The sequence below is a fragment of the Nuphar pumila genome, chromosome 4 (assembly GCF_984573655.1).
Source record: "Nuphar pumila chromosome 4, dmNupPumi1.hap1.1, whole genome shotgun sequence".
NCBI lineage: Eukaryota > Viridiplantae > Streptophyta > Magnoliopsida > Nymphaeales > Nymphaeaceae > Nuphar > Nuphar pumila.
The window spans coordinates 23,129,741-23,151,416 of NC_143252.1; the positions used below are offsets into that span (position 1 = coordinate 23,129,741).

Below are 21,676 nucleotides of genomic sequence, written 5' to 3' on the forward strand. Positions count from 1 at the left end.
TAAGTGACCTACATAGTTGTTGGTAACGGGAGGCTATGTGACACTTCTAATCAACACTAGATGGGCTGACATTATTTGTATCCAGCAATTCAATCTTTGCTTGTCTCGTCTATCTTTGCATTATATATGACTCAGATATTTCTTGTATCTTCTTTTGATTAAGTGCCTTTAATGAATGACGACATAAAATACCTTTGAATTCAAACATTTTGCACGTACATTAAACTGTTTCGTTTTCAACATTGTACGTAACATGTACTTTTATTTTTGGATGCTCTTCGCCTTCCCATACAACATGGTATTTGTGCATATTCCCATATTGCATACGTCCTTCTATGTTGCAATTCATGACCTGTATAACTTCTTTAGTCCATTCAAATACAGTTAGTGTATACAGATCTGCAAGTCGCGTCAATATTTTTATGCCCAAAGTTATAGGACGGGTGTTGAAGCATTTCACATCTTGTTCAAGTTCATTCTGTCTAAGACCGTCTACAAATAATTCATATTGTTCAATGAAGCGAAACATTGTTAAACATGAATATAGGTTTTTTTTAGTGTGGCATGCATAGATTCAGCTCTTTGTGTGTTTATCTTACCTACACAAAAGTATTGTCTTCCATATGTCAATGCTCACTTCTCTTTGTGTGCATATAAATGTTGTAACCATACATAGTCTTCAAGGTTGTACATCTGAATCATTTGCTCTCAATCAGACATAAAGGTGACCTCGCCTATGCTCTCAAGTACACACTTTCTAAACTTTTTATCAAACCCCGTCTTCTGATTAAAAATGTGTCCTATGTTCTTTGCTGCATTTTGAAAGATATGACACAAACATAGACGATGATATGCATATGGCCATACATGAGACACTGCAACCGCAATTGCACGATCATCATCTGTAAGTACAGCTCTAGGGTGCTTCACATTCATTGCCTGTGTAAATACTCTGAACAGCCACTCAAAGGTTTCCTTGGTCTGGTCATACAAAAAAGCTTCGCCTAATATGCAACTCCGTGAGTGATAGTTCTATCCGACAAACTGCGCAAATGGTCATTGTTCCGTATTAATCTTCACTGTCGTATAAAAAACAAGCACATCATTGAAGCATTCATAATCTACTCTTAGACTTTGAATCTGCCCAAAACATATTCAGAGCATATCCATCTTCATCCAGTTGCATTTCACTAAAGAAACCAGGGTCATTGCTTGAATGCTTCTGTAAGTAATCAACCAAAGAACATATTCCTTCATTCTTCATGTTGTCTGACATCTTCCTTCTCAAGTGGTTTCTTAGATCCATAGGTGTGAATGGTATATTCTCGCGACCACCATCTATGTGCACGCACACATATAGGAGTCATAAATGAAGCGGCTAATTCATGGTTATGATCATTGATTAAACTACATATTTTTCATTCGGAAGTCTTCTTAACATCATTCTCACTGGACAGCCACATCTTGAATCTGGCTTGCTCCTTGTTGGATTTTCACTTGACTTCTTCCAACCTTGCTTAGAACAAACATATGTCTTTCTCACCATGACATCCTGTGCATTTTTTGCCCAAGAATACCTTTTAACACTGAAGCCAAGTTGTAAGGCATAATCATTATAAAATTTGTATGCAGCTTCCTCATTATTAAATTGCATTCCCTCTACGGGAACAGAGTCAAGTGTATTATCATGTAGACTTGAGGTGCTTGCACCTTTGTCAAGTGCATTGTCATGATCGTCTACCTCATTATTGAATTGCATTTCGTCTGCTGGAATATTCAAGTCAAGAGTGAATCCAATGTTTGCACCCTTCTTATCATGTGCATCATTAGTGCACAATACTGTGATTCACTTCCTCAGGTGCGTCGATAGTACAGATGTCCATTGCTCCATGACTTTCCAATGATTAAGATACATCATTTTCACTGCAACTAGTTGATATGTTCAACACTGTCATGAGCAAAATATACGTTTACTGCGATTTATTCAAGATGCATATAACAATGGCTATCGATTAGTTAAGCAAGTCAAAGAAACGATTGAATGAATCACAGTATCAAAGCAACAACATAATAGCTTACAAATCGATAATAACAAAAAAAACATATCTCACAAATCGACACTAGAAAACACATAATATCTTACAAATCGATATACGACAATTCAGCATAATATATTACAAATCGGTATACGGCAATTCAACATAATATCTTACAAATCGATATGCGGCAATTCAGCATAATATATTACAAATCGATATTAACAAACAAAACAATATCTCACAAATTGACACTAGAAAACACATAACATCTTACAAATCGATATACGACAATTCAGCATAATATATTACAAATCGATATTAACTAACAAAACAATATCTCACAAATCGACACTAGAAAACACAAAATGTCTTACAAATCGATATACGACAATTCAACATAATATATTACAAATCGATATTAACAAATAAAACAATATCTCACAAATCGACACTAGAAAATACATAATATCTTACAAATCGATATACGACAATTCAGCATAATATATTACAAATTGATATTAACAAACAAAACAATATCTCACAAATCGACACTAGAAAATACATAATATCTTACAAATCGATATACAACAATTCAGCATAATATATTACAAATCGATATTAACAAACAAAATAATATCTCACAAATCGATATATATGTTACTACAAGCGCAATTTGCGTTACATTGCATATACTGAGTGAATGGATGATACCGGATGGAGTAGAGGCTCTTGCTCGTATCTGTAACCAAGCATTCTTGTCATAATATCCCACCGCCTTATAAATATTTTCAAGTTTCCAACCGTCGAAACGATAAAATCTACCTGCAATAACAAAACGCCTTAATGACACTCACGACGACATACGTTCTTCAACAATAGCATGATGACATGGAAAGATACTCACCACGCTTTAATGGCACTTGTTGGAATGTTTGTGCGTCATTGATTTTTTCCATATTGCCTAACGAAAACGAAGAAGAGAAGACTGTAAAAAGAGATGGCCGACAAATCCCCCTATGACGCCCACCAATGATCGAACCAGTCGTTCAATTTATAGTTATCTCCACGAGGTAGGAACAAACCCGAAAAAGTTTTCTAACACAATGCAGGAACGAACCCGAAAAAGTTTTCTATCTAATACAAGGCAGGAACGAGAAGGCGGCCATGTGTTGTAACACAAGCTAAAAACATAGGCGGAACGTGCAAATCTATTTACGGGGAGTGGGAGGATATTTTCGTCCAACGCATATCTATCTTACGGGAGGACATTTCAGTCAAAAGCATATCTACCTTTTTTATATGTTATTTTATTATAAAGTCATCGTAGGCAACATTGGCATATGAATTATCATGGGTCCCAAGATATTCCTACGTACACATCGGAACACGCGAATTTGTGTTCTGGGTCCCAAAGTAACACGTATCGTATTGTACATTTTTAATAAAATTTTTTAAATCCAAAAAAATCAAGAAAAATTAGTAAAAATTCTAAAAAAATCATATCACATGAAAGAATGATGAATTGCACACAATACAACCATAAAATCACATATGAAGCATTTATGTCTCAATGAGCTGTATAAGACATCATCAAATATCAACTATCTCACAAGAACAATGCAAAATATTTAATATCTTGCAATTAAGAACATGCCACAAGACTTATATTTTCATATTACATAAACAAAAATATTATGGCAATAGTTGCACTTGATTTTCAATCGCTTTTCACTCATTGCTTGAGTGCCCCATTGCCATGCCGGATCATCTTATGTCATCTTTGTTGGAGTGTGGAGTCTGATTTCTACATTGATATAAATTTTTAATTTTTGCGGATCTAAATGCCTTCTTTTGTGTATAAATGGGGGTGAACCCCCTCTTGTATTTTTAGCTTGTTCTCAAGCATTCTCTTAATAAGATCATTATATTTTTATGTTGTTTCTCTTGCCCATAAGTGGCATTGTGTTTATGATTATATCTTAACCCATAAGTTATCTCTATTTGTGTAAGTTGTTCTTGCCCATAAGAGGCACTTGTTTGTGTTGTTGTATCATATTGTAAATGTATCGTAATTTTTTAATAAAAATTTTCAAAAAAATCTTGAAAAATCAGAAAATTAGAAAAAATTTATAAAAAAGTCATATAACATAAAACAATGATAAATTGCACAAAATACAACCATAAAATTACATATGAAGGCAATTACATAGTTTAAAATTTAAATTAATAACAAACCATGCAACTGATAACTGACAATGTAAATAAAATGCAACTACATAATTTAAATTTTAAACACAATTAAAGCTTTAACTAACAATATTAAATTCACATCCAAGTCATACTAAAATGTCATAAGTCATTACTAAACTGCTAAGAGTTCATGATAACTAAAAATATTACATTTAACCAACATCTTACATGCCAATCTTTATCTCTAAAGTTCTAAACTATAAAGATCCTAAAACTAAACTATCTTCAAGCGCCTATTTGCCAAACATTAGGACAATATTTCCTCAGTGTTGCATCCAAATAAAGCGTGATGATCTCTTTATCTTCAGCCATTTTTTTGGCAATTGGGTCGTCATCATCATCTTCAGAATCTGGAACAATGATTGGAAGCCATTCATCTTTGCATTTTTTGCAAAATTCCTCTTCAAATTTCTTCTAGTTTAGCAATAACATCGGCACGAAAGTGACAGGAATAAATGGAGAATAACATGGACGTACATTTTGATCTTAACCTGCAATATGTTGCTTAAATCTATGCAGTTCACCTCTAATAATAGCATCATAAAACATACATCTCAAATTCAATAGTGACCTTAGTCGTGGTACATCATTAATGCCTCTTTTGTATTACCATGCAAGATCATCTCTATGACATGAACGTGAAGAGTCTGAAGACGACATTGAAGGATCTAAAATAAAATATAACCAATTAAAAAACTCAATAAGAAGCAAAGAATAAGCACCAGATACACATTTCCCCAAAAACACTCAATAAGAAGCAAATATTAGGGATTTTGTACCTTAACCCACTTCCTTGAGTGAAAAATGGTGGAAATGCACTCTTGATAAAATCGCAAAATCCCTCTCCCTTGCGCACGAATCAGCCCCCCACCCTCAAATCGATCTCACAGAATCTAGGTGTTAAAATATATTGTACATATATATATTTATATATATAGATCTCGACACATACACATATATATATTAATTATATATATGTCTATGTGTCTATCTACATATATAAATATATATATATTTATATCTTTTGTAAATAGACCCATATAGGGGTAAAACAGTCTTTTTACTTCTTATCGCATATTGTATTTTTTCTCCTTTTCTTTTATTTCCTTTTTTTTCTTTCTTTTTTATTTTTCTTTATTCTTTTCCTTTTCCTCCTTGGAATGGGCCCCACCTAAGGGGACGTTGGAGCATCCAACGGTCATATTTATGACTGTTGGAAGGGCTCCAACGTCCCTCTAGGAGCCCTTCCAAGGCCTCCTCTTTTGTCTATAAATAAAGGGGTTTCTCCCCATTGTAATGCATGCTTCTTTGAAGCCTTTTGAGTGGAATATATATTTTTCCTCTTCTTTTGGGTGCCTTACCACTTTAAGTGGTTGTGTTGTTCTTTTGCCCATTAGTGGCTATTTGTGTATGTGCGTGCTCTCTTGTTTTGCTCTTGGAGACTTCATCCGGCACTTCATTACATGGTATCAGAGCCTTGGTTGATAAAGCTTCATCGGATCTTCTTTTGTCAAGTAAATATCCTTCTCTTTAGTGCATTTATATTCCTCTTCTACAAATGGCCAACAAGGATGCAAAAATCGACCTCTCATTCAAATTGGATGGGACCAATTATCGCATGTGGGCGGCCGCCATGGAAAACAATCTCAAAGGTAAAAAACTTTGGGGTTATGTATGTGGAACCATTCCGGAACCACAATTGAAGTTGACTAAGTTTGAAGGTAATGAGGAAAAAGCTTTGAACGAAGAGGAAAAAGAGAAGGCTATTTTTGATTACTCTTCTAAATTAGAAGATTGGGAAAGTGAGCATGCTAAAATTTTAGCATGGTTCATGAACAATGTTGAATTAAAGATTTGTGCAAATCTCGCCAAATTCAAGAAAGCTAATGAAGCTTGGTTCTTTATGAAAGGCATGTACACTTAAAGAGACCTTGCTAGGCATTTCTTCCTACAAGAAAAGGTAAGAGCTACTAAACAAGGTGATATGAGTATTAGGGACTACTATAGTGCCCTATCCTCTTTATGGGATGAACTTGTCCTTCTCGAACCTCAATGGGAGGGTAGTGCTATTGCTATGAGGCAAGAGCAAATGGAAAAAGAAAGATTTTTCCAATTTATTCATGGGCTTCGCCCCGAATTTGAGCAACTTAGAGGATCCCTTCTCCATAGGGCCTCTACTCCTCTAAGTGATATTTTGGCCGACTTATGTCAAGAAGAGACTCGTTTGGCATTAAAACGAGATGTTGATGAAGTTCATGCCGTATCTAGACCCGGCAACAATGTAAGGCCATATAAACCTCCTCATTTCTTCAAAAATAATAGTGGTGGAGGAAGGAAAATCATTTGCCATAATTGTAATGAACCGGGCCACATTCGTCCGGATTGCCCAAGATTTAAAAAGAAGGTGGCCTCCGTTGGTGAAGTTCCTCCAAATGAAGACTCAAAGAAAGATGGTGACATAAAAGAGTCTCTTGCTCATCTTACCGAAACGCTTCAACAATTCATGAAGATGAGCTCCTCTCAGTTTTCTTCTACACCATCCACTTCCGGCGCCGCTATCTCCTCCTTCCCAGGTATGACCTCTTGGATTCTTGATTCGGGTGCCTCCTTTCATATGACTCCGAATGCATCACTCTTATCAAAAACAAGTCTCAACAAACTTAAATCTTTTGTCTCCACTGCCGATGGAACATCCTTGGATGTTGAAGGCATTGGGAATCTTGAGAAAATTTATAATGAAAACAAAGAATTTTTCGTTCCCAAAATTCGAATTATTCCAAAACTTAATTTAAATCTATTTTCCGTTTCCCAAATTACCGATTTTGAATGTAATGTCACTTTTTCACCTACCCATTGCTATGTGCAGGATCTCCGGTCCGGGAAGCGGATTGGGCAAGGCCATAGAAGAGGGGATCTTTATTATATGGATTTTTTGTCATTGCCAACCAAATCATTTTGTAATCATGTTCAATCCAAAGATATTGAGACTTGGCATAAAAGACTTGGACATCCTAGTGTTTCTAAATTGTATCTCTTTCCTTTTTTGGAAAAATTTTGTAATACAAATACATTTACATGCAATGATTGTATCCTTGGAAAAATTCATTCGCTTCCGTATTCTCATAGTAATTTTGTGTCAAAAAGACCTTTTGAACTTGTGCATTCCGATGTATGGGGACCGGCACCCGTTCTGTCCAAGGGAGGCTACTCTTACTATGTTAGTTTTGTTGATGACTTTACTAGATATACATGGGTATACATTATTAAAAATAAATCCGATGTCTTTAACAATTTTAAAGAATTTCATATTCTTATTCAAAACCAATTTCAAAACAATATAGCTATATTTAGATCCGACTCTGGAGGAGAATACATGTCTAAAGACTTTCAAAATTATTTCAAAACAAATAGAATTTTACATCAACGATCTTGTCCTAAAACCCCACAACAAAATGGTCTTGCGGAAAGAAAACATAGACATTTAATTGAAACTACAAGAACACTTCTTGTTTCTAAAAATGTTCCTAAAAACTTTTGGGCCGAAGCTCTTCTTACTGCAACATATTTAATCAATCGTATGCCCTCTGCTTCTTTAAAAAATGTATCACCTTTTGAAAAATTATTCAAAATTACTCCAGATTTTAATAGATTAAGGATATTTGGATGTAAATGTTTTGTGCTTGTTCAAGGACAAGATAAACTATCACCTAAAGCTATTGAATGTGCATTCATTGGATATGGTGAAAATCAAAAAGGTTATAGATGCTATGACACTCGAAATAATAAACTCTATATATCAAGAAATGTAAATTTTCTTGAAGAACAAAATGGATTTGATGTTCACACATCTAGAGAAAACCTTGACTATTCCTTCCTATTTGATCTTGCTCCTAGAATTGAAACACCAGATGCAAGTACTTGCGATAATACTTGTGATGGCATCTCCCATCATAATGATATACTTCAGCATGGTAATGATTCTCAAGTTGAGAATCTTAATGAAATGAATGTATATACCCGGCGGTCAGGAATTGAACATCAACCTGCTTTTGAAAGATATTCTCAAGATCTCTCATTTGAAGAACCTATTAATGCACCTAGGAGATCTTCTCGTAATAGTAGACCTCCACAAAAATTTGTATCTTATGAATCTTTCTCACCTAATTATAGGGCTTGTCTCATGTTAATTCATTCATATCATGAGCCTACTTCCTTTAAAGAAGCTAAAGATCATCCACATTGGATTGAAGCAATGAAAGTTGAATTAGAGGCTCTTAACAAAGCTCAAACTTGGAGTATTATTCCCCAACCATCGGGAAAAAAGGCAATTGGGTGTAGATGGGTATATAAAGTTAAAACCAAGTGTGATGGATCTCTTGAGAGATACAAGGCTCGTTTGGTTGCAAAAGGCTATGCCCAAGAATATGGAATTGATTATGAGGAAACCTTTGCTCCTGTAGCTAGGATGACTAGTGTGAGAACTTTAATTGCCTTAGCCTCCATTAAACAATGGCCTATATATCAACTTGACGTTAAAAACGCTTTTTTAAATGGAAATTTATATGAAGAAGTGCTTATGGATCCTCCGCCAGGTCTTGAAATTGGTAAAGGAAATATTCTAAAATTAAATAAAGCTCTCTATGGTCTTAAACAAGCACCTAAAGCTTGGTATGATCTTTTTAGCAAAGTAGTTCTTGATAATGGTTTCTCCTCATGTTATACTGATACTGCTTTGTTTGTTAAAAATTCTAATGATCACATTACAATTCTGTTATTATATGTTGATGACATGATTATCACAGGTAATGATAAGAAAGGTATTAACCTTATTAAGAATATTCTCAAAGAAAATTTTGATATGTCTGATCTTGGTTATCTAAGATATTTTTTAGGAATTGAAGTTGCATACTCTCCCAAAGGGTATGTCCTCTCTCAGATGAAGCTTGCCTCCGACATTATTGACAGATCTGGACTGACTGATGACAAGAAGGTGGAGACGCCAGAAATTATCAATGCCAAGATGAGAGCTAGTGATGGCACTCCTTTAGCTGATCCTACACCTTATCGTCAATTGATTGGGTCGCTCACATACTTATCCATCACTAGGCCCGATATTTCTCATGCAGTTCATAGTGCAAGTCAATTTCAGACTGCTCCCTCCACCATTCACATGGCTGCTGTCATGAGAATTATCAGATATCTGAAAGGCACCATAACAAAAGGATTATTCTTACCCTCTTCTTCACCTCTTACTTTACTTGCTTATACTGACTCTGATTGGGGTGGTAACCCCGATGATCGTATTTCTACCACAGGATATTGTGTGTTTCTTGGAGAGTCACTTATCTCTTGGAGGTGTAAGAAGCAACAGAAAGTTTCACTCTCTTCTACTGAAGCAGAGTATCGTGCGATGGCCACTACCACCACGGAGATCGTATGGTTAAGAAGTTTGCTTAAAGATATGGGAGTCTCATTCTCAACTCCCTCAAAGCTGTGCTGCGACAACAAGAGCTCTATCTACATTGCCAGCAATCACACCTTTCATGAAAGAACAAAGCACATTGAGATGGATTGCCATTATGTTCGTGATGAGTTCCTACGAGGCACCATTCAATTGCCTTATGTTCCAACCGAGTACCAGTTGGCGGACTTCTTCACCAAAGCTTTGCCATCGCCTCGTTTCTTCTTTCTCCTTAGCAAACTCTCGGTGATCTCACCGTGTGTTTGAGGGGGGGTGTTAAAATATATTGTACATATATATATTTATATATATAGATCTCGACACATACACATATATATATTAATTATATATATGTCTATGTGTCTATCTACATATATAAATATATATATATTTATATCTTTTGTAAATAGACCCATATAGGGGTAAAACAGTCTTTTTACTTCTTATCGCATATTGTATTTTTTCTCCTTTTCTTTTATTTCCTTTTTTTTCTTTCTTTTTTATTTTTCTTTATTCTTTTCCTTTTCCTCCTTGGAATGGGCCCCACCTAGGGGGACGTTGGAGCATCCAACGGTCATATTTATGACCGTTGGAAGGGCTCCAACGTCCCTCTAGGAGCCCTTCCAAGGCCTCCTCTTTTGTCTATAAATAAAGGGGTTTCTCCCCATTGTAATGCATGCTTCTTTGAAGCCTTTTGAGTGGAATATATATTTTTCCTCTTCTTTTGGGTGCCTTACCACTTTAAGTGGTTGTGTTGTTCTTTTGCCCATTAGTGGCTATTTGTGTATGTGCGTGCTCTCTTGTTTTGCTCTTGGAGACTTCATCCGGCACTTCATTACACTAGGGTGCATGGGTTTCCTTCTAACGAACTCTAGACATATAAAGAACTCGACCCTCAAGAAGCCTTTTGAAACTAAAATGAAAAAGGACAACTTTTGGCCTTTTTTAAGTGTGCCGATATTGTATCGTACGATACACACTGTTTCATATGATACAACATGATACATGGGTGTATGGTACGATACACCTCGATATACACTCGTATCGCGATAGAGTGTGTATCGTATCGCAAAACTCAAAAGTAATGATACGCATCGTACTATACGTATAACCATGTTCTAAACTGATAGTAAACACCAACTACAATCACAAGAGGTGCACACATCACCTCACAAATGGTTGTAAAATTGTAAACAACACAATCAACTACAGCGGGTGCACATAACTCACCACACACATGGTTGTAAAGCTGATAAACAAGATCTCTTGTCTAAATAAAAAATCACTCAAATAAGAGGGAAGAGTGGAAAAACTAGTGGTAAAAATGTTATAATGGAAACAAACTAATGTAAACAAAAATAAGCAAGAAAATTTAAAAAACAATATTCAAATCAACGCAAGAGCAATAATTTTTGCAATATAATATGGTTTAATCCATAAGGATCACCATGGTTACAAGCAAATATATCACAGATAAAGATCAAGACAAGCGTCCAACATAATAACAATGGCCAAATAAGCAAATGAGTGATACAACACACTCACAAAATCAGAGATCAAACAACCGTCAGGGCCAAACCGAGTGCCAACACTACACTCATAAATAGGCAATCTAAACTGACAAAATAACGAGGTGCACGCAACTCACCCCCAAAAGGCCAAAAGAAAGATATGGTGCATTAAAGAAAATATTATGATGCACTAAACCAAAGACACAAGAAAACTTTGGAAATCACATTCCAAAAAGGAGGTTATAAACAATAATCGATTTGAAGAAACAAATTTCAAATCAAATCTAACAAAGGGAGTTTGAAACCTCAAATGAATTATGGTGCAATCACATGCAAAATAAGATATAAGCATGTCCTCATGGGAAGCCACAAATAAGACATACATAAGTCTCACAATAATATGTAACAAAATTTTCATAAGACATAATCTTACAAGGAAGACAAATGAAAGGCAGTTCAAGGGGAAAATCGTCAACAGTGAAATAATTACAATGCCACTAAGGCTAGAAACACGCAAACCACCTAAGGGCAATGGAAGCACTCAAGGCCACTAAGGACACAAACAAGGCCATTAATGCAAAGGAGCACATACTTAAAATATTAATTTTAATGAATTAAAAGTTGGGCACATACAAAGTTACTAAAGGCATAAATACAAGCCAATAAGGCAAGAGAGCATACATAAATAAAAAGTATTTTTATTAATCTCACAAAATGCACAAAATATGCATGACGAAAAACAAATATCCAAAGAACACATGTATCACAATATGATCCTATAGATATAATGCATGTTAAAATACAAGCAAAAGTGCCTAATACATTCAATATAAGAGTATGTATTACAAATCCAACCCTGATAATAGTATGATTTTCATAAGAAAACATATACCATGCATGAAAAAATCATGATTTAATATTAAAATCTCTAAGTACTATAGAGTTCTCATGCATGTATAAATATTGTTTCACAAAATCAAATAAATACTATAAACCTTATAAAAATATTTAATAAAATTTTAATTTAGCACAAATATGAATGCTATTATATCCAAGAAAAGGACAATACTTAAGTAAGTTTGAAAAACATTTAAAGGTTCTCTTTTTTTAATCCCATATACCAAAAAGAGTTCAAAGAGCTAAATGATTTGCTAATTAACAAGCATAAAACAAAGAAATTAAAAAAAAAAGTTAAAAATAACAAATAATTTTTCAAAAGATAGGAAAAATGGGTACTTTCTCATGCACATTGCATGAGATAGATAACTCAAACAAAACCATAAAGATATAAGATATACATACCGAATCACGATCTCCCTTGAATCCAAGTCATACATTGATCATGATTCCTTCCCGAAGCACGAACTCAAACCAAAGAGTCCCAATACCAAATAAACAAAATACCAGGAAAGTTTTTTTTGGCTTTGATACCATGTCACGAAATGGCACAGAATCCGAGACATAAGAAACTAAACATAAGAACATAGATAAAATCCAAATGCATTATAAAGATGCATTTGGCTAGATACAATAAGCTATGCAAATACAAGAGAAGAAACAAGATATAAAAAGATAAATATTTTATTGATGTGAAATAAACAAAATAATATATAAGAAAAACCTCACTACAACACTCATGCACACACACTCAATATACATCCATCCTTTCTCACTTAAACACACACATACACACCTTTTATATGAGTGAGAGAGAGAAAATGAGAGGACTAGTCGTTAGGCATTGTCCTAACGGCTAGCTTGGTCAAAATAGTTTGACCAAAAAAAATACAAAAATATTAGTTATTAAATATTGACTAAAAAATAAACATACAAATACAAATTAAAAAATACATATTCTAACCTTATAAGTATACATTTATGTATGCTTAATTTAAATATTAAATACGTAATAAGTATACCAAAGGTATACCTAAAAAAAAGGATACGAACAATAACAAATACAATGGAAGCACCGATAAGTATACCTAAGTATACCTCGGTAACTAAACCGCAATATTGCATTTATCTTAACACCTTCTACGTACAAAGAAGCCAAAGACTATCTCCATTGGGTAGAAGCAATTAAGGTTGAGTTGGATGCCCTCCATAGAGTTAAAACTTGAGAAACTGTGAATCTTCCTTTAGGAAAGAAAATTATATGATATAAATGGGTATTCAAAGTTAAAACCAAGAGTGATGGAACTTTGAAAAGATATAAGGCTATGTTAGTGGCCAAAGGGTATGTTCAGGAATATGGGATTGATTATGAAGAAACCTTTACACTAGTAACTAGAATGATAAGTGTTAGGACTCTTATAGTTGTAGCCTTTATTAAAAAATAGTCAATTTATCAATTAGATGTCAAGAATGTTTTTCTTAATGAGGACCTTAGTGAAGAAGTGCACATGGATCCTCCTCCTGGGTTTGACATTGATAAAGGTAAAGTTCTAAAAATTAAGAAAACTTTATACGGTATTAAGCAGGCCCCTAAGGCATGATATGATTGTTTTAATAAGGTCATTATTGACATTGGATTTGTTTCATCATGTTATGCTAATACTGCTCTCTTTGTTAGGAATGCAAGAACGAGTATAATTATTTTATTATTATATGTTGATGATATGATTATCATTGGAAGTAATAAAAAGGGTTGATATTAAAAATATTCTTAAAAGAGATTTTGATATGCATGACCTTTGTTTTCTAAGTTATTTTTTTGGTATTGAGGTTGTGTACGTACTTCTCAAGAGGATTTGTACTCTCACAAATGAAATCGGCATATGAAATAATTGCTAGATCAAGTCTGATAGATCTCTGTGTAATTTAGGCATTTTTTTAGTACTTCTATCATATACTTGTTGGCCTTGGCCGGACCTAAGGCCAATGGTACTGATTTTGTCTCTGGTCCCATTGGGCCTGGCTTAAACAGGATCAGACCCGGATATGAGTCTGGATGGTAATAACCATAACCCATAAAAAATTTATTTTAACATTTGCATGTTAAATTTCTGGATCTTAATCAGGCAACAAGTGGGGCTGAATTATGGTTTATGATAGTCCAAATCAAGTATCTTTATCTGGATCTTATGAGTCTGAACAATGTACAAAATGAACTTTGTGGCTGAGCGCAGAAGTTTCTTCCTCCCCACATGAATAGATATCCTACCCGTTTAAGCATGATGCAACCTACATCCTAACTGTTTTAAATCTTCAGCTTCAGCTTATGTGGATAAGGCTGAATCTCTGATCTGATTCTGACATTCATTTATTCAGATTCGGATGTTTAATATCCAAGCATGCATTTGGGTCCAACTTGGTTTTGCTTAATATCTTGTCTTCAGATTCGAATAAATATTTTAAGTTGGATGCATCGGGTCAAGTCAAAATCCAATGCAATTGAATTTTTACATGTAAGAAACATGTTTTGGATATGTTTTTTCCAAATCCAGTATTACCACATACACTTGTCAGATATTTTTTGGATTTGGATCAAGGGCACAGAATTTAGATTCAATTTTGGAGAGAGAGAGGTGGTGGGTGGAGTTAATGAGAGAAAAGAGGGGTTTGGATCTGAATCTAGACCCAAACTCTTTTTCTATCTCTCTTTCTTTCTATATATATATATATATATATATATATATATATATATATATATATATATATATATATATATATACCCTCCCGCACCCCCGCACCCAAGTTTTTTTAAAGTGCCTCACCCGCAACCTTACATGCACCCGAACCCACACCCGTACCTATGTGACATAGGTAGGAAAGTGATGTCAATCACAGTACCCTTTTTCTACCTGGCCTTTTTCTTATTTTTCATACAAAAGGATAGAAAATCCCAATGAACTTATTTAAAAGCTTTTTCCAAATTCACCTTCAGGATAAAAGCTGAAATCTTCCCATATATGATGGGATGGATGGCAGCTTCTATAATGATGCTCTATTCTTGAATTTTTCTTCCCTATTGTGAAGGCCTTCTGGTTTGATAAAACTAATAAGCATCAAATATCTAAGTTGGATCAGGCAAGGTTGTTGAGACTTAAGATTATCTCAAAGGACTACTGAGTAGGGATATAAGATGAAACATAAAGATTATCTTCTGGTCCAGCTTCCGTTGGGATTTGAATGGATTTTATAGCTAGATCATTTTGACTTTCAGTAGCTAAGTGAAGCTTGGAAAGCAACAGTTTGTCAACTTTTTTGGTGTTTCATTTTCTTCTTTCTATTATCACATAGGATGTTTCTACAACAGGAACTTTATGGTCTGTTGACTACCCTAATTTTAGCTTTCCAGTTTTTACTTTTCCCTCTTCTATTGCTAAACAAATTTTAATCATGCCTAATAAGCTTTTGAATGAATGCAGCACAAAACCATTGACAGTGTCCTTGAGAGAGGTGAGAAGCTGGACAGTTTAGTGGAGAAGAGTTCAGATCTAAGTGCTGCCTCCCAGGTAGATGTGACATCTCTCTCTCTCTCTCTCTCTCTCTCTCTCTCTCTCTCTCTCTCTCTCTCTCTCTCTCTCTCTCTCTCTCTCTCTCTCTCTCTTCCTTGCTTGCTTGATTGTGCATGCACTCATGTGCACTGAGAGCAATTGTGCACACTTGTTTGTATCTCGGTGCTGTTCTGCACACAGCATATTGTAATGAAATGACCTTCAAAAGGCACAAGAGATCTCAAAGGGCACTAAACCAAATATAAAGCCACTAAGGGGCACACACAAAAAGACAAAGGCACAAGCTTACAGCCACAAGAGAGAGCTCATAAAAAATATAATTTTAATTAATAAAATGCTCTTAACAAGCATACCTTACAATAGGCAAGATGCCCATACATATATATATATATATATATAAAGAAGAGAGGACAAGAGGAACCCAACTAGCCGTTAGGCATTCCTAACGCGTGGCTTCACAGCTAGTTTGAATAAAATAAAAAATACAAAAAAGGAAATACATATTTAATAAAATATATATTTATATATGTATACAAATTATATATATATATATATATATACAAAATATTTTACACATAGCACATACTTGGCTATTTGCTTGTTCTACAAGATGCTTTCCACGATGTGCTGGTGATTGTGGTTGTCCTGATAAATGCTGTTTTGTTTTCCATGAAAAAGTTGGACCCACAGGGTGTGATCTCTTGGGTCCAATATACATTTAATTGCATGATATTGGCATGCCTGCCTGCTTAGAAGGTTACCTACCTCCGAAGATTATGTTGGTGCACCGTTTCCACAGGTAGTAGCAACCAAAGGATGCGTTGCAAGGGCATTTAAGATACCATATTTAGCTTGACATTACATTCTATGGGTTTTATTCTAGTTTCTAATGGCAGTTTTTAATCAGGTTAAAAAGGTCGTAAAACCTTCCCCTAATCAATTTTAATGGTGGTGTTCTCCAAGGGTTCTTTGATGAATTGTAGAAGTACAAGATGTTACTTTGAAAAGGATTCCTCATTTCTTTGTATGGCACAAATTAGTAAGATCTGTTAGAATACTTCTTGGCACCATGCTACCAGAATATTATACTTTATTGTGATGCATTATTTATTTGCATGCATCCAGTTACTAGGAGCTGGTGCTAAACCTTGGTATATGTTTGGTATGTTTTAGTTACCACTGTTCATTAGGTTTGTCCTGGCCATTGAGTGTCTTTGTGGATAGAGTGTGGAATCAGTGTCTTAGTGCTATGGCATTTTCAGTCAGTATAGAATCAGCAGCTGTGGCATTTATGGATAGCAGGGATTCTAGTAAATCAGCATCTTAGTGCAATGTCATTTTCAGATAGCATAGAATCAGTGGCAATATCATTTATGGAAAGTCGGAATCAAACTTTTAGTGTTGTATCATTTTCAGATAGTATAGACTATTGTCAGTAGCTTGGGTTGCAGTATGATAAAAGATGGTTAGAAATGGCTCTACTTGTTAGAGAATTATCTTATATATAAAAAGCAGGCAATGCATATACCAGGACTGCTGTCATTTGATGGTTGTTCAGTGCATTCCAACCTCTCTCTCTCTCTCTCTCTCTCTCTCTCTCTCTCTCTCTCTCTCTATATATATATATATATATATATATATATATATATATATTGAAGTGTTTTTTCATGTTTTCCTTAAATCTGACCATACAGATGTGTTCGACATGGTCAATTTACTAGGGAACGACACTTGGATCATGTGTTTTCGTTAAAAAACATGATTTTTTAAGCCTTGAATATTTATGAAAATCTTAGAGCGTCAATTTTTAAACCTTATAAGAACCTATGTGTATCTGAATCGGATGACCTAAGAGTTGATTCCTATAAAATCAAGCATGTAGAACGCGTCTGTGCATTCAGATTTAAGGAAAAGCATGAAAAAACCTCTTCAAAAGCCCGGTTAGCTAAAGTGGTTAGCAGCTACCACCTCATATGTGTGTGTGTGTGTGTGTGAAAATTAGTAGCTGCTAAACAGTTATCTCCTAAACATTCCAAACACTTCGAAAGAAAAAGCTACAGGTATTTTTTGATTAATTTATACCTATAGATATGTTTATAATTGCTTTGGATTGAATCAATTTCATTAGAATTTTGATTTTTCTATCACCAAGTTTTAGTGTGATGTGAGCTGTTGATCTTTTATCGCTCCAAAAAAGATCTATACATGAAAGTACCTCATCTAAAGCATGTTTTAGCTGCTTAGGACCTGCTTGCTAATATTGATATAAATAAACATATATATAGACACACAGAGAGTGTGAGAGAGAGAGAGAGAGGAGTAGGTGCTAACAAAATTATGTGATAATAGTGAGTGAATGGGAGTTTGCGATGTGTTTTTCTCAAATCTGACACTGCAGATGTGTTTAGCATGGTCGATTAGCTAGGAATCAACATTTGGATTGTGTTTTCTTTTTTGACAAATAAATATGATGCTTTGAGCCTTGAATTTTGTGAAATTTTTGTACCAAGAATTTTCAAACCTTATAAAAAATTACCCACATGACAGAATTGGATGATTCATTAGCCAATTCTTATAAAATCAAGCATGTACATCACATATGTAAGGTCAGATTTCAGAAAAAATGAAAACCCCCATTCGGTCGCTGTTCACACCCAAGGGTGTAAGCAGCTACACCCTAAATAACTATATATATATATATATATAAATAATTTATTTATTTAAATATTTGGTCATGTTGACCTCATTGCCCAAATGAGCTAGAAGTCATAGGTGTCAGTTGTGCCGACCCAACAGACCTGATAGATGGATAAAGCATGGCCGAATGCCAAGGACCAGCCTTCTTTTACATCGAAGAAACATGATTTTATAAGCTGAGAAAATATCTCACATTGTAGGCCGTTGATTTTTCCGGGCTCATAAAATTGTGCCTATATGTCATAATCGGATGATTCAAGAATCGATTCCCAATAAACCAAATCATGTAGATCATATATGCAAGGTTAGTTTCATGAAAAGCAACCAATCAAATGAAAAAAAAGGTCATTTGTGTGTGTGTGTGTGTGTGTGTGTGTGTGTATATATAGGGCCACTAAATTATACAACAACAACAACAACAACAACGCCTTCATCCCAAAGGGCCACTAGAATATGAGAACTGGAAATATGAGTTCTAGAGGAAGCTAGAATTTCATGGGTTTTTTTTTCCTTAAATCTGACTGTACGGATGTGTTCTACATGCTTGGTTTTAAAGGGACCAGCTCTTGAATCATCCGATTGCAATGCATAAGTAGGATTTTTTAAGACTTGAAAATTGACAACTCAGAATTTTAATAAATATTAAAACTTCAAAAATCATGTTTTTTTGTCAGAAAAGCATGATCCAACACTATTCCTAGCAAGTGGGCCATGATGAACACATCTGCAGGGTTGGATTTGCAAAAATAGCATTGAAAATGCCTAGTTCACACTCTAGCTCTCATATTTCTCATATTCTAGTATCTCTCTCTCTCTCTTATATATATATATATATATATATATATATATATATATATATATACTTGGGGGACCGTCCAACTAAAGGTTCAAAATCTACAATAAATAATGATTGATGGTGTTCCTTCTCTATTGATCGAGTTTTTCATCGATCAGACTTTACATATTGGGTTTTTATCATTTATTTAGTTAGCAACATGTTTTAGCTTATGAATTTTTTATATTTAGATGCATTTTTTTAAAGCACTAAAATTCAACGGCCCACAATACTTTGTAGTTTGTATTGTAATGTTTTAAATGCATTGCGAGCCATCGATTTTTCACATTTTGAAAAACATGTCTAGATTTCATAAAGTCTCTGTAAAGCGTATTTCTTACTAAATAAATCATAAAGAACAAATATGTAAGGTCTGATCAATGAAACTCTCATTGGGGAAGGGGAGCTGTCCAATCATTTTTGGTTGTAGATTTTGGACCTTGTGGACGGTTCCCCTTCCCTATATATATAGAGTTGGAAAGTTAGAGCTGCAAGTTGTATCCACTTGACTTGATCTGACCTCATATATGTGTGTGTTCGGCATGGATTTTTTGCTAGGAATAACACCTTGGATCACTTCTTTTTTGACATAAAAATATGATCCTTCAGTCATGAAATTTTGATACATTGTGGACGTTGATTTTGAAGCACCTGAAAAAACTGCGTACATGTTGCAAATACATGATCCAAATCTTGTTTTTGTAAGTCATATATGTAAGGTTAGATACACAAAAAACTTTTTTAAAAAATAATGTTGTGTGTGTGAAGGGTTATTCTGTAGAGATGTTTGTGCCTGAAGTCTTCTGATGCCATGATATTTTGGTGCATTTATAACAGATGTTCTACAAGCAAGCAAAGAAAACCAATCAGTGTTGTACCATTCTCTGAGTTGGAAAAAGGAGCACCATAAGGGATTTTGCTGTTCCTAGCCTTTTATGTCATATATATAAATGATTGGATGGTTGGTAATATCCATTGTAATATTTATTATTTAGTGTGGGTTTTGCAACTTCTAACTTCTAATGGATTTTTTCCTTTCCGGTGGTATTTTTGGGTGATTGTTCCCTTGTACAGTTCGTTTCTTGCGTGAGAACATCCAAATGCAAATCTGAAAAAAATAACGATGAGGCTTGCATTAAAGCATCAATTCCAAGAATTGGATGATTCCTTGGATCACGTCTTCTGGCTACTATAATCTCAGAAATTGTTTTAGTTTTAGTAATTTATTAAGTTAGGCTGGGATTAAGCAGACCATTACCAGTTCATTAATCCTTGTCAATATACAGGGTTACACATTGTCGATGTTGGGTACCCAAACAGGTGGTTTTATCTCTCAAAGTGTTGGCTAGATCTGTCACAACCCATCTAGCAAGAAGTCGTAGATCATTACAATTGTTATGCACCCTAATAATATGTACCAATTAAGGTGAAGTGACTTGTCAATAACATGGGCGATTTGAGAGAGAGAGAGAGAGAGAGATGCATGTAACGGTTTTAAAGTAACAGGAATCGGAATGGTACTAGAATCTGTCACGTCAAATTGCTTATAGTCGTTCTCTTTTGTCGATAGGCAAGGTGGGGTTGGGTGTATCCCTACCAGTTCAAATTGCTTATGTAGTGTTCAGCATGATTTGTTTGTTGAGGATTGAACTTTTTGATTGGTTTTTTCTTAGATATATTCGAGTCATCAAGTTTTAATATATTGCAAGTTGATGTTTTGAACACTTGAAAAACTTGCTCACGTGTCTCAATCACATGATTCAAAACCCATTTCTTACCAAAGAAAATCATGCAGATTACATTTGTAAAAAATTATGAAAAGAAAGGTAATCTCTACTCAAATTATACATTAATCAATACCAAAGATTTACTACATATATATAAGGTAGATTAAACTAGTTGTGTTTAACATTAGATCGATTCAACCTTATGAAAATGATTAAAATACTCTTAAAAGAATTATACTTTTAGAAATGCATTGTTACTTTTTTAGGTCTTTTGAACTTGAAGGGAATTGAAAAGTCAAAACTTTTCTAAAAAAGTAACTTTATAAATCCATCAAATTTATCGTTTTTACTTCAAAAAGCAATCATTCATTTTCAAAAGTATCACTTTTTAAGGGTATTTTAGTTATTTTAATATGGTTGAACTCATTTATTGTTAAACATAACTAGTTTAATGTTAGATTAACATATATATATATACAAAAAATTACCGTATTGTATTGCAAAAATAATGTGTTTCTCGAAAAAACCTATAATTTTAAAAAATCTACTTGATGTTCAAAACCACAAATGTTTGGTATTAAAATGACCATGTTAGCCTTTACATAATGATTTTTTTTCATATATATAAATTTTCTCTGAAATATGTGCTCAAGTATTGCATCAAAGATTTATTATGACAGACTTTGTCGTTGA

The 21,676-nt window shown here is 34.3% G+C and overlaps 1 protein-coding gene and 1 long non-coding RNA gene across 2 annotated transcripts in view; both read left to right on the top strand.

Annotated features, from left to right (window-relative positions):
* LOC149839639 (VAMP-like protein YKT61) overlaps positions 1 to 20,303 on the top strand; it is a 44,253-nt gene extending 23,950 nt beyond the window's left edge. Inside the window, exons 5-6 of the mRNA XM_090002701.1 lie at positions 15,635 to 15,721; positions 20,094 to 20,303. Coding sequence (XP_089858827.1) covers positions 15,635 to 15,721; positions 20,094 to 20,144 — 138 coding nt within the window. The 3' untranslated portion in view covers positions 20,145 to 20,303. The remainder of the gene's footprint in view (positions 1 to 15,634; positions 15,722 to 20,093) is intronic.
* On the top strand, positions 4,591 to 11,112 carry LOC149839640 (uncharacterized). The gene is made up of 2 exons (XR_016431508.1): positions 4,591 to 5,186; positions 10,595 to 11,112. It is a non-coding gene; the product is annotated as an uncharacterized LOC149839640 (long non-coding RNA).
* Positions 20,304 to 21,676: the final 1,373 nt, after the last annotated feature.